General features: G+C 52.5%; 1 protein-coding gene across 1 annotated transcript; it reads left to right on the top strand.

Moving 5' to 3' along the window:
* The first annotated feature begins 367 nt into the window (after nucleotides 1-367).
* GOT2 (glutamic-oxaloacetic transaminase 2) lies at nucleotides 368-14,126 on the top strand. The gene is made up of 10 exons (XM_085071682.1): nucleotides 368-547; nucleotides 5,906-6,062; nucleotides 7,261-7,389; nucleotides 7,744-7,803; nucleotides 7,921-8,082; nucleotides 8,532-8,636; nucleotides 9,542-9,692; nucleotides 10,326-10,491; nucleotides 11,452-11,602; nucleotides 12,091-14,126. Exons 1-10 carry the CDS (start codon nucleotides 402-404, stop codon nucleotides 12,211-12,213), a joined length of 1,350 nt encoding a protein of 449 aa, XP_084927808.1. The 5' UTR covers nucleotides 368-401; the 3' UTR covers nucleotides 12,214-14,126.
* Nucleotides 14,127-14,232: the final 106 nt, after the last annotated feature.

Here is a 14,232-nt window from a genome sequence, read left to right as displayed (position 1 = left end):
CAGCCTGGTACAAGATGGTCCAGCACAGCCTAGTATGGCCCACCACATCCCAGTTGAGTCCTCCATATCCCAGCACAACCCAGTACAGTCCAGTACAGTCTGGCACAGCCCAGTACAGCCCGGCACAGCTCGGCACAGCCCAGTACAGCCCGGTACAGCCCGGCACAGCCCGGTACAGCCCGGCACAGCCCGGTACAGCCCAGTACGGTCCAGTACAGCCCGGCACAGCCCGGCACAGCTCAGTACAGCCCGGCACAGCCCGGCACAGCCCGGCACAGCCCGGCACAGCCCGGCACAGCCCAGTACAGCCCGGCAGCGCCCCGGACCTAGCGGGCGGCAGGCGCTGCTGCACTGACCCGTAGCGGCCGCCAGGGGGCAGCGCCGGCGGTGGCGGGTGGCGCATGCGCGGGGAGGAGCGGCCGGCCGGCGCTCGCGGTGTGAAGTGCCCGCCCGCCGCCACCAGCACCGCTGTATCCGCCATGGCTCTCCTGCACAGCCGCCGGCTCCTCGCCGCCCCGCGCCTCGCCGCCGCCGCCTCCCGCGCCAGGTGAGCGCTGAGAGGTGGCTCAGCCCGTGGGGCCGCCCGCCGGTGTCGGCGAAGGGGTTTTCCCGCGGCTGAGCCCCGCTCCGAGATGGTGGTGGGGGGTGGCTGCGGGGAGCGGATCCCCCCGCGCGGCCCGCGGGTGACGCCGCGCTCGGGAAGGGGGTTGCCGGGGGGACGGACCGCGTGCGGATTGGCTGGAGAGGGGGGTCCTCGCACTCTGATTGGCTGCGGCCCAGCCGGGTGCCCCCCGCCTGCCCTTGAGGCGCCGCCGTGGAGGGCGCGTAGGCACCGGGAGCCCCGAGAGACGGGGCCGGGGGTGCCCGGGGCTGGGGACACTGCGCCTTCAGTGATGGGGCTGGGGACACTCTGCGCCTTCAGTAACAGGGTAGGGTGCTGCTGGTGGTGTGCACTGTGCTACAGGGCACGAATGAAGTGGTGGATGAGAGAGGCTGGACGTGCCTCGGCCATGTGCGCTAGCAGCCCAGGAGTCATCCGTGTTCTGGGCTGCATCACCCAGGTAAAGTGAGGGGATTCTGCCCGTCTAGTCCGCTCTGCGGAGACCCCACCTGCAGCACTGCATCCACCTCGAACTCCAGCACATGGGAGGACATGGACCTGTTAGAGCAAGTCCAGGGGAGGCCACAAAGATGCTTAGAGGGATGGAGCACCATTTCTACGAGGAAAGGCTGAGACAACTGGGGTTACTCAGCCTGGAAGAGAGAAGACATTGGGGTGACCTAATTGTGGCCTTCCAGTACCTAAAGTGGCTACAAGAGAGCGGGAGAGGGACTTTTGACAAGGGCCTAGAGTGCCAAGACAAAGGGAAATAGCTTTAGATTGACAGAGGGCAGGGTTAGATTAGATATTGGGAAGAAATTCTTCCCTGTGAGGGTGGGGAGGCCCTGGCACAGGTTTTCCAGAGAAACTGTGCCTGTCCCATCCCTGGAAGTGTTCAAGGCCAGGTTGGACAGGGTTTGGAGCAACCTGGTCTAGTGGAAGGTGTCCCTGTCTATGTCAGGGGTTTGGACAAGATAATCTTCCAGGTCTCTTCCAACCCAGCCCATTCCAGTATTCTGTGTGCTATGAAATGGGGCTGAGGTGCTGCTGTCTGGCTGCCCTGTGTAGTGGGACCGCAGGGACCTCTGCACTGTTCCGTGGGCCTGGGTATCATGCATAGTGCAGTAGGTCTGCAGTGCCCCATGATCCATGAAATGGGGTGGAAATAGTGCTGGCTGTGCAGAGCTGTGCTCTCTGGGGTCAAACCCTGGCAGGAGCAGGGTGGGAGTGACAGTGTTTCTGTGAGGAGCAGTCCTGCACTGGCAGCTCTGGATTCTGCTGTCTGTGGTCAGAAAAGGGTTGGATAGAAGGGTGTAGGGTGCTGCTGGAGGTGTATGAAGAGCCCAGAACAGCTCCACGAAGTACAAAGACTGGGAACACCAAGACCAGGTGGCCAAGAAGCAGAGTGTGTAGAGGGATCTGGACAAGGCCTTGCTCTCTCCAGAACCCTTTGACTCCTGGCCCTCACTGTTGGGGAAGGCTCTGAGAAATAGTTTCCAGCCCATGTCAGAGCAGGAAAGCAGTGGTTTTCTTCAAATCCCAGTTTCAGCAGATAAACAAGGCTATTAGATATCCATAAACCCTTGTGAGAAGAATGCTCCCAGTCACTGCTGCTTCTAAACCAGCCTTCTGGCTCTTCTCAGCCATCTAGAACTTGTGTTTTGTCCCCATGGACTGTAGCAGGCCTGTGAAAGGTATGGAGCCTGCTGGCATAAGCTTTGCTTTTCTCAAGCTTGTTATACAGCAAACCATAAATTACCAAATTGAGTTGACATCATGCAAGAGAGGCTGTTAAGTTCTGTGAGTAACGAGCCTCAGAGCTTCTGTTCACAGCCCCCTTTTTCCTGTTCAGGAATAGTGGCTTATTATGCAACAAGGGAAGCCAAGCAGTCATTAGCAGTTTCTGTTTCCTTATCTTCCTCGATATAATGTGGTGCTCCAGCTGCTACCATTACTCTGCTGAGAATGCTCTTTCTGAAATCAGAGCAGAGATGAAGAGATAGGAAATGGTTAAAACGGCTCCCTTGACATACAAATGCTAATTAGGGCGATAACTCAGTCTGCTGCTCTGATGTATCACAAGACAGCTATTTAAGTATTTTTCTTGGTGGGAAGCTTACCCGAAGCTCACTGGGACAAGGAATTCGTAGGCTTGAAAGGCCCTGTAGTAGCCAGCAGCCTGTTGGCATTGTTCTCATGTAAATATTTGCTTTAGCTGTGGTACCCTGACAGCCTTTGGACAGCCTGACAGCCTTTGGCCCCTTGACTCTGCTCTGGCTTGCAGAACTGCTGTGGGGGCTTTGGCAGAGCTTCTGAAATCCATTGTCTTATGTGGCTGTACCTCAGGGAACGGAACGTGTGCTGGCCTCTCCACAATGGAAACCTTCACTGGGCTTGTAAATGCTTGCTCTCCGGGCTTGGCTTGAGTCCTTAAGCACCTCTTAGGTCTGTTCATTTGAGGCATAAGTTCCACATACATTCTTGAAAGGTGTTGCCGATTTATGCAGTTCCTGGTGCATTTTCCCACCCTCTCTGTCCCACTGCATTTGTAGCTGTGTGTTGAACCAGCTCAGGAGACCGGCCTGAAGAGTACAGAGACTTTTTGGGTAGCAGCTCTGATCAGCATCTAGAATCTGACTGGGCCTACTATGTTGAAGTCCTGTAGCTGGAGAATGTGCTTCCTTTGGCTTACATCTAGTATCCCTTGGGTAGTTTAACCCCAATTTAAGTTTACCTCTAGTTAGTTTTCTGCACTGAAATACCTCTGGCCTGGCAGAGATGTGCAGTTTATAGCTTTGACCTTTATTCAAGCCCAATGTTCTTTTAATTGCTCAAAATAAAACACAAGGCACTGCAGGGACAACAGTAACAGGGGGTAGCAGTGTATTAGGGTTTGTGGCCTTGGATCCCCAGTAGGTAATTTTTTTCCCAAGCCCCTTTGGGAAGGCTTTGCCTGTGATCTCTTCGGTATCCTGATGTGTTTGGGTGAGTCAGCCTAGACTTTTTTTTCCTGTTTCCCTTCCAAGTTCACCTCCCTGGAAACACCAGAGTTGTCTTGTTTCACCTGGAAGACTTCATGCTGAGAACGGGAAAATAAGTCCTAAACCTACCCTTCGGTGCCTTAAGCTGACAGAAAAACCGGCTCAGAACAAAAGTACTTAACTCTCTGGAGTGCTGCAGCTTAGTTAAATGCCCACAGGATCAGCATTAATTGCAGTATGTTAGAGCTCAGTGACCTGCCTAAGCCTGAGCAGGATCGGGACCTAAATACCCCAAACACTGTAAGCTGCTTGGGGAAAAGCCCAGCAGAAAGAAGGTGCTGTCACCATCTCCAAAGTAGCAGCTCTTTAAAATAGAAGGCCAGGCTCCTGCAGCCCTTGATACCAGAATAATCCTAGACCAGGTAAACTGCAGAGACACACTGCTGCTCAGTGTTTTTTTCCCTGCCTCTCCATTGCCAGGAAGGCATTGGGAGAGGTTTGTCCAAAGCCGCCTGAACCTGCAGTGGGATTTTGCCCTGACAGCCCCCTTGACGTGTCCTGCTCAGGTTGGTTCCCCAGGTCACTCCCTCCGTGCTGGCTGCAGCCCCTGTCCCTCTCTGGAGGGTGTGTGTTGCTGGCATGACTGACTCATCTTCCTTTCCAAGCTGACCCAATACTTAAAAGGTAATTAAGACTGGTTAGTGGTCTTAAAAACGCTAAGCACATCTTCCATTTTTAAACTACCTGAGGTGGCTCTACCTCTTCCTCAAAGAAAAGAGAAACAGGCTTTTTTAAAATTTGGAAATAGTGTACAGATGGGATTACAGATTAGTACAGATTAGTCTGAAGAGGGCAAATGATGTTTGGGGCTCCATGAGATGCAATCTACATACATGGGACAGTGCAAAATATGTTTCTGTAGTGAGTAAACTGGATCTAAATGGACATGAAACAGGGACAGAGTGGAGAGGAAAGATGGTTTTGTGAGTTCTGCTGATCATGTTAGAACTTCCTTAACCCTCTGCTGAACATGTTAGCTTCCTTAAACTACCTGACCCTGCTGCCCACAGATCAGTATCTGCCTATAGAGTCTGCACTACACACTCAGCAGGAGGTCTGGCTGGCCCTGGGCTGGCTCCACGCTGTCTGCATTGCCTGGGGCAGGAACCAGCCCCAGGACAGCATTCCCAAGTTAGGAAGGGATCTTACTATCAGATGAGATAGCCTTTCCTGGGCCGCAAAGCTTAGTAAAGCTGATATGTCTCTCTGTCTCTGCTCTTCCTTCAGCAATCAAGGCTTGAGTTCTTCTCCCAGGAGATAAACCCAATCTACCTTGTATTGCACCTCTTTGTTCCCCACCAAGCTGGGGGACCTGGGTAGGTGCCTGTGTGGTGAGTCAGGATGCTCAGAGCTGTATGCAGTGCCTTCAGGAGGGGGCTGTGGCAGCAGGTTAAAACCACCACACTGCTGCTCCTGCACTGTCTGCAGGCCTGCAAAGCCTGGACGTGAGACAGGGCAGAGACTGTGGCCAAAGAAAAAAACAGGTTTCTTTTTATAGCATGGTCTGCTCTGCCCTTGACATTAAGAGAGCCTCTCCATCTTCAGGGTGTGCTGCCAGCAGGGCAGAGGCAGGTGGCTCCTTGTGCTGGCGAAACAGAAAGCTCCTCCTGATGCAGGGAGGTTTTGTGCTTGGCAGCAGGGGAAGGGTCTTCACATCAGAGCTTGTCGCTTGTCAGATGGAGAAGAAACTGTCCTCTGTGATTTCCTGGAAAGCAGCATTTGTCTACAACACCAAGGGAAGCAGAGTTTGTAGGGCAAGGAGTGGAAATATCTTTGTTATGTCAGCTGATGGGAGAAAAACAAATTAGTTTTCATGTACTAGAGGCCTTCCAGGAATTTTGAAGAGGCTCCACATTCATGCTTTGTGCAATTGCCCGGTCTGGCCAAGGTTCCCTGGAGGGGAATAACCTATGCAATCTCACCTGCAGGCTCTGGGCACTTGTCCAGAGCATGAGAGTTCAAGGCTTCTGTTTCCTGGGCTCTTTGTGGTGTCAGCACATAAGGCAAACAGAACCATTTCGACATGCTAATGACTGAGATGGAGTCAGTTATCTTCAGCCACAGTGAACTGAGGCTCTTTGCCCATTCTGCAATATAAGATGTGAGCTTAAATGGTTTGTTTTGGTTTTCTGGGTAAGTCTCTTTACACTATCTGTACCTTTTTCAGTGGTTTAAAGACAAGATTTCCCTTGAGGATTTCTGTCATTTCACATCTCTACCCAGTTCTCAAGCCTAATGCATAGCTTCTTGTTTCTCCCTTTAGCTCATGGTGGTCCCACGTGGAGATGGGTCCCCCCGACCCCATCCTGGGGGTGACAGAAGCTTACAAACGCGACACCAACTCCAAGAAGATGAACCTGGGTGTGGGGGCATACCGGGATGACAACGGGAAGCCATATGTCCTGAACTGTGTTCGCAAGGTGAGCCAGGTGTTGGCTGCTGGGTAGGGCCAGATCCAGGTGCGAGGTACCCTGAGGGGGTCAGGGAGGGGGAAGGCCGCTAAGCAAGTTTTGTATGTTGGTCCTTAAAATAAGCTTTGTCTCTAACAGAGCAGGACAGTATTCCTGGATGTCTCCCTTAGCGGGACTAATGCTTTTGAGACACGACAGAGCCGTTAAGTAGTACAGGACAAAACAGGAAATACATATCCTGTTCCCATTCAGGTAACTCTAACTTGTTGCTGACTTCCATGAGTCCTCCAACGCACCTGTCCTCTGAACTTCAAGGTGTTTCCTGAATAGGGGAATGTTCCTGATGTTCTAGGGCACCCCACAAGGGAGGAAAGAGCTGACATTGGTCCCTTAATGGATTAGTCTTATAAATTCTGCTGAGCCGATATTACCAGTTTCTCCCTAAGCCAGTCTAAAACTCCAGCCCAGGGAGCTGGGTGTGGACATTGCCCTTGAGGGGATTATGGGGTCTTTCAGGGCTGTCAGGGTAGAAATAGGCCGTTAAATAGCTAGCAGCTGACACAGGCATTGATTAGCTGCACAAATATCGACAGAGAGGGTGCAGGGAGGGTGCCTGGTCCATGTGTCTCATCAGTGAGGGCTTTAAAGCCATCCCTTGTCCTCCCTTTCCCTGTGGAGCTGGGTCTCAACCAGGGAGCCTGAATGGTGTCACAAGGACAGTTTCCTGGTGGTATGTGAATGCTGCCGGGGGGGAAGGGTCTGTCCCATTCCCAGCATGACAAGGCCCTTCAAAAGATGTGCTGCCATACCTGGTTTGGGGATGTCTCCTAGGAAGAGATACTATCTGCCTTGCAGTAACACCCAAGTCTTGCCTTCCTGCAGGACAATTCCTGCTTGGGCAAAGATACCGGTGTCCTTGTGCAGCAGCAGTAGCTTGTAATGGGCTGAAGTGGTGCTCTTGTCTGTTGCTGAGTTTCCTGGTTCCACTGTACCAACGCTGTCACTCACTGATAGTTCTAGTAGCTGCTGGGTTTCATCTGAAATGTTTACTGCTGCCCCTTGCTTGGAAGGAGCCCTGGAGAGAAACTCCTGTAAACCAACCTTTGCCTCTTTTGAGCAAGCAAATGTGCAGAGAGGTGACCTTGAGCTGTCCATCATCCTCTCCATGGTGATGCCTTCCTCGCTGAACTTGTGTCCTCCTTTCCAGGCGGAGGCCATGATAGCATCCAAGAAGATGGATAAGGAGTACTTGCCCATTGGGGGACTAGCGGATTTCACCCGGGCAGCTGCAGAACTAGCTCTGGGGGAAAACAGTGAGGCTTTCAAGAGCAAACGGGTAAGGAGAAGTCAGGACAAGGGGGGCAGGCAGCACTGTCTGGCACACGGGGTCTTCCACAGCAAATGTGGAAGAACTGGCAGGGTACTGATGCTTCTGAGTTGTGGGCTGGCTGGGCCAAGGACAAGTGCTTCCTCTGAAGGCTGGGGTGAAACAGTCCTGTCCAAGGAGGGGATTTAACCTTGCTAGGGGACCCAACTCTCTGCCCTGGAGCTGGAGCTGCTGACCCCTGCAGTCCCTCTAGCCCCTTGTCCTTGTTTTGGTGTGCTGCTGCCAGTGCTGACATAGTGACTATTCTCTCCCTGTATCACAACATGGCTGCTCAGACTCAGATATTTGTTTCTTTCCTTGCAGTTTGTTACTGTGCAGGGCATTTCTGGGACTGGATCTCTGCGAATTGGAGGCAACTTTTTGGTGAGTCCCTGGCCAGCAGCCGAAGGAAAGGACATATTTTGTCTAGAGCTGAATCTTCAGGGTTTTCTAACTGCTTGAATGTATTCAACCTGTTTGAACACTCTTTTCTGTCGACAGCAACGGTTCTTCAAGGCCAGCCGTGATGTGTATCTACCCAAACCATCCTGGGGCAATCACACCCCCATTTTCCGTGATGCTGGCATGCAACTTCAGGCTTATCGCTACTACGACCCCAAGACGTGCAGCCTTGACTTCTCTGGGGCCATGGATGATATTTCTGTGAGTTGCCTTCCATGCCTGGAAGAAGGGAGGTCATGTGGGGAAATGGGTGATCTTACTTTATCCCAAGTATGATGAAGCAGCATGAAGCTGTGTCAGGGGAGGTTTAGGCTGGATATTTAGAAAAGGTTTTTCACCCAGAAGGTGGTTGGGCACTGAAACAGGCTCCCCAGGGAAGTGGTCATGGCACCAAGTCTGTCAGGGTTCAAGGAGTGTTTGAACATTTCAGGCACATAGTGTGTTTCTTGGGGTTGTCCTGTGCAGGGCCAAGAGTTGGACTCAGGGATCCTTATGGGTCCATTCCAACTTGGAATATTCTGTCATTCTATGATGCCTGAAGGCATTAAATCAAGGCTAGAAGCCTTGCAGAGCTCAATAAAGCTGTCTCATCTGCTGAGGAGAGTGCTCAGATATCATTAATAAATCATTCTCTGTAACATCTTCGTTAGAAAATTCCAGAGAAGAGCATCATCCTCTTACATGCTTGTGCTCACAACCCCACTGGGGTGGATCCCCGGCAGGAGCAATGGAAGGAGATGGCAGCTACAGTGAAGGTAAGCAATGTCCCAGGTGTACTGTGCCATTCCTGGGAAAACCACATCTCTGGCCTTTCATGGATGGCACCTGGCCTTCACTTCGCTAAAGGTTATTCCCTTCCCTGAAGCCAGGGTGGGTGTCATGTTCCTGACAGGAGCCAGGCAAATGCAACCAGAAAGCTTCTAGCTGACCATCAGGCTTTCTGCTGGCACATTCCCAGGAAGCTGGAATAAGGAGACCTGAAAGGAGAGCAGCAGGGTTGAAAGCATGAGCTGTGATTGCTGGAGTGGAGCACCCAGTGCTGGTGTATTAAAAATGCTGGAAGATCTTTCACATGCCTGGTGTCTCCTTGCAAGCTTCAGCTGGAAACAGACAGGGACAGGTTCTACCTTCTCCTCCTTCCTGCTGCTCCTCAAGCCTGTAGCCAGTGAAATTTGGCTTGGAGATGCCTGGCCTTAGTAGTGTTCTGTGAATTGGTAGATATTAAAGTGACCTCTGTGGCCTACAGAACAGTGGGTCTCCTGACTAAGGGGTAGTGCATCTGGGTTATCTGCCTAGCTGACCAGAGCACTCCCAGGTGATTTTCCTGGAAACTGATGGTAGAGAAGATATTGAAGTAGAATATTTTATTACTGTTGAATCTGCTTCTGCTTCCTGAGCCAGACTTGCACATCCCATAAATGCACTTTATTAAAGACCCCCCATAAATGGAGGGTCTTTAGCTGCTATTGTGATGTGGGCTGGGTAGCTACAGGTTTTGGGCTGCTTTCCCTGTGGCCAGTGAAGGGGAATGGCTGTCTTTCTGGAGGAGTATGGCTGCAGGTAGACAGGCCACTGTCTGCATGGCTCTTCTCAGCCTGCTGCCCTGCTCCTTGGAGGAGTTCTTGGCTTCTGTGACACTCTCTTCCATCTTTGCTGGCAGAAACGAAACCTCCTCGTGTTCTTCGACATGGCCTACCAGGGCTTTGCCAGTGGGGACATCAACCGGGATGCCTGGGCTGTGCGGTATTTCATTGATCAGGGCATCAACATCGTCCTGGCACAGTCCTTTGCTAAGAACATGGGGTTGTACGGTGAGTAGGGCAAATAGTTTTATCCATTCCCGTACTGGTGGGACCCCAATATCTCCAGAGTTTAGCAGCCAGTGTCTTCCTGCTGCCTGTGTTCATCCTGCAGTACTGAGCAAGGATAACCTGCTGGGAGCTGGTGGAGACCTTTCTACTGAACAGGGATCCACTAAAGCTGTGTGGCATTGGGTGCCACCATATAAGAAGGATATTAAGCTTTTAGAGAGTGTCCAAAGAAAGCTACAAGGATGGTGAATGGTCTCATACAAGGAGCAGATGAGGGCACTTGGCTTGCTCAACCTGGAGAAGACTGAGGGCAGAGCTCATTGCAGGCATCAGCTTCCTCCCAAGGGGCAGCATCTGCTCTCTGTGACCAGTGACAGGACCCAAGGGAATGCCATGGAACTGTGTCAGGGAGGATTTAGGGTGGATATTAGGAAAAGGTTCTTAACCCTGAGGGTGGCTGGGCACTGGAACAGGCTCCCCAAGAAAGTGGTCATAGCATTGAGCCTGACAGAGCTTAAGGAGTGTTTGGACAATGCTGTCAGATGCATTTTGGGATTCTTGGGGTTGTTCTGCGGTCGGCCAAAAACTGGACTCAATCATTCCAACTCAGGATATTCTGTGATTCCCTTTCAGGAGAGCGCGCGGGTGCCTTCACAGTGATCTGCAGTGATGCAGATGAAGCCAAGAGGGTTGAATCACAGCTCAAGATCCTCATCCGCCCCATGTATTCCAACCCACCCGTGAACGGAGCCCGCATTGCCTCTATGATCCTGAACACCCCTGACCTACGGAAGGAGTGGTAAGAAATCTGTCATCCTCGTGACAGTGAGGTCTCTTTGTGTGGCCCTGTGCTGTGCTTACTGTGTGCTGCTGTCACAGAAAGCTCTTAGCTTCAGGAGCAGTCAAAACCATGTTTACTCTTGAGAAATCCCTGCTTATGGCCTGGCATCAGCTGATAGCAGTTTAACCTGACACAAACAGGTTTTCCTTGTGTTACCAAGGCAGAAAACCCTGTAAAGGAGGGGTTAAAGCCCCCATAGGATTGCAGGCTGCAGGAGCTGCCTATCCAAGAAGCATAAAAGTCTGAGGTCTTTTTAGCCATGTAATGTGTCTCATGTGGGGGAAGTGGAAGCGTAAGCCCCCTGAGAATAAGACCCAGGAATGTAATCCTCATGCCCTAAGCCTGCTTCCTGGTGTGAGCCTGTGCTGTTTTCCCAGCCTCCTGGTGCTGGGTCCCTCCCAGCAGCTGGCCTGGCAGAACAAAGGCTGGCAGTATGCTGTGGCCTTGCTGGGGGCTGTGTTCTTTTGGCAGGCTGACACTTGTGCCTGATCCAAGGCCCAGCAGAGACATTTCCTAGCTGTGCTGTTTCGGAGCAGGGCCTGTGTGCCAGTGCTACCCCTGCACCCTTGGTCAATCTGCAGATACTATTTTATCTGGGTTTGAGTAGTGCTGCCATGAGGAATCCAGCTGACCTGTGGCTTTTAGACATGAGGGATGTCTATACTCTGGTAGTAGTGTCCAACAGCAATGGAATAAATAAAAAGCAGTCACCTTCGGGTATCAGGAGAAAGAAGCAGCTCTCCTGTCTGTAATTCTCCTGTCTGGAACTACATCTTCATGCTTCCTGATCTTTGCACATCTGCATGCCCCGATGGGGCCCCTCCAGGCAGAGAGGTCAATTCCCAGTAGCTGGGGTGGGGAGAGCAGTGTTGGTGTGTTCCAGTCCTGCTCTGAGTGGTTCCTGGGTTGGCTCCTCAGGCTCACGGAGGTGAAGGGCATGGCTGACCGGATCATCAGCATGCGGACTCAGCTGGTGTCCAACCTTAAGAAAGAAGGATCCTCCCACAACTGGCAGCACATCACTGACCAGATCGGCATGTTCTGCTTCACAGGGCTGAAGCCTGAGCAGGTAAAGACAATTCCCATGGTCTCAAAGTGTCATTTGCAGTCCTTGTCAGTATGTTTTGGCTGCAGATGTGAAAATGAGCCCTTGTAAGCAGTTCTTCCTCAGGACAAACATCCTCCAAGCCCTAAGCACTGGCACATCATGGGGACCCCAGTCTTGCTCTGTTCCCTGCTGTACTTGGGGAAGTTTAAAGTAAATGTAGCTGTCATGTCTATCAAAACAAGCAGACACTTGGTGCTGCTCTGAGGTGTCCTTAAAGGTCAGCTCAAGTGAGATGACTCTTCCAGCTGAACATCTGCAGTGTTGCTGCTTGGCCTGAGAGCTGAGCAGCATCTCTCGGTGCACAGGGTACACTGCTGGCTCTGCAGGTAATGGGATGCCCTGTTTGCTGACACCCAGTTTGCTTTGAGTTTCAGCAAGCTGGGTAAATTTGCATTTTGCTGACAGAACAGAGGCTGACCTGCAGTTTGAACTTTGCTCTTTCACTCCAGGTGGAGCGGCTGATCAAGGAGTTCTCCGTCTATATGACAAAGGATGGACGCATTTCTGTGGCGGGAGTTACGTCAGGCAACGTAGGTTACCTGGCTCATGCCATCCATCAAGTCACAAAGTAAAGACAAAGGTGTGCCCTGGAGCTGGTGGCTTTCCCTTCCCCACCAGTCGAAGATGGGGAGGGAAAAGAAACAAGCAGAATACTTCCAACCACAGCACTTGAAGCCGCTGCTGAATGTATCTTGTAGATGAGTTGTTGTAGAAGCCTAGTCAAATCCGCCCTGTGTTGTGGAGCAGGGTCATCATTGCTGGCTCCTCCTCGTCACAGCCATTTTTCCCTGCTGTCCATCCTTTCTCCATCAGCCCCAGCACCTATCTATGCTGGAGGAAGCAAATGCTTAGCAATGCCATCCTACCAGTGTAGGCACCAAAGGCTTCTCCACACACATTTCTCCATGAGAAGGCTTTGTGAGGCTGTTGGCTGCTGGCCCAAGCAGCTGCAGGCAGGGAGCTGGCTGTGCTGAGTGGAAGGGCTGCTCTGGTGCGCTCCTCCGACCTCCTCAGCCAGTCCGTGCTGCCAGCAGGCTCCATCCTCCTCCATCATCCCAGCCCGGGGCTGGGCAGCACCAAAGGCGTCCTCTGACAACCAGCTCTGAGGACTTCTCACTACCAAACTCTGCTCCGTCGTTGGCTTCGCTCTTTCCATCTGGGACTCTCCTTTCAGGTGTAATTCACAGTGGCATCGGTGCATGGGGCAGACCAGTGTCCCTCTTTTAAACCTGTCTGGTTCTCCTGACTTCACTTTTGTGCCCGGAAGTGAAACAATTTCTCATTCCCACCCCAATAAGAATCTCCTCTGAAAACTGCTCTCTGGTGGTCTCTGCCTCACCCCATTCCTGTCCTAAGCCCAGCAGTCCAGCCCCATACCTCCAGCAGCCCTCCCTGCATTCTTTGTGTGTGTCCCAAAGCTCTTAAGCCAAGAGGCTGGCTCTGCAGTGTCCCCCATCATGTGGGGTTGTGGGATATCCGTCTCATCTGTCTGCTCTGTTCAACCACATTTTTGGTGACACCAGGAAACAGAGATCTTGAGAGAAATCTGAGAGCTGATGACTTAAGAAACATTCTGTCCTTCTAAACCAAGTGTCCCTGAGGCCCTGTGACTTACTGGACTCTGATTTTTAATCCAAATAAACTGGTGCATGGCTAGGTAGAGCTGGGGACTTGATCCTGTCATTGGGCAGCTGGATCCTGTCCCTTCCATGCACTAAACATTCCCTCACAGGGACATGCCACCACAGGGTGTCTTTACATGACCAGTGAAACCCTGAGCTGAGAATCCTGTGTAGAGATTGTCTCCCACAGGTGTGCCCCAGGAGCACAGGGCTGTGTGAACTGAGATTGTCCAGGTGGGAGCTGGTGTCACAGAGCTGAAATTGAAGCCTACAGGGTTGAATGTAGGTGTTGCTGGGGAGAGGACAAATTTCCAAAGGCTGGCTGCCTTGGGACACGGGGCCATCTTTGGCCACTGGTGCACGATGGAGTGGAGCCTCCTGAGGCGGACCTGGAGGCATTACCTCTTGAGTCTGTGAGCTTTCTCCATCTGCCGGCACCTTTCACCTCTGCAGCCGTACCAAGATATTTAGCAGGGCAGTCCTCGTTTCCCATTCCTGCCCAGAGCAGCTGTGTGCCCCTTGGAGCTGGGACAGGTCCGGTCTAGCGCACCCGTCCCGGTCTAGTGCACGTTGTTGCCAGACTTGCTGGAAGGCTGGATCCTCCCGCTGCTCCCTTACACGGTTTCCGCTCCCATGCCTCTTGTTTACTGGCCTGATGCCCACAGCCGCTGCTTGCTGTCCTTTGTGCAATAAACCGCTTTCCATGCCGCACACGCCGTACGTGCTGCCCCACGGCGCTGTGGGTTCCTGTGCTGTGGTGCCCGGTTCTGCGTGGCTCTGGAGCTGCCGCCTCCTGCCCTCTTACCCCACGAGGGACCGTTCTCCTTCCCGTTCTCTGTACAATAAAAGCACCGTGGAGCACAGCCCTGTCTCTCGCTCTTTCCTTGCCTCGGGTCCCCGCGGGCTCAGCCGCTGGCAAGTGCTGCCCGGAGGGAGGTGTTCCCCCTCGGCTGATGTACCCCGGCCTCC

This window comes from Lichenostomus cassidix, chromosome 11 (genome assembly GCF_008360975.1).
Source record: "Lichenostomus cassidix isolate B80296 chromosome 11, HeHo_3.0, whole genome shotgun sequence".
Classification (NCBI taxonomy): Eukaryota; Metazoa; Chordata; class Aves; order Passeriformes; family Meliphagidae; genus Lichenostomus; species Lichenostomus cassidix.
This window is presented reverse-complemented; position numbering and strand designations above follow the sequence as displayed.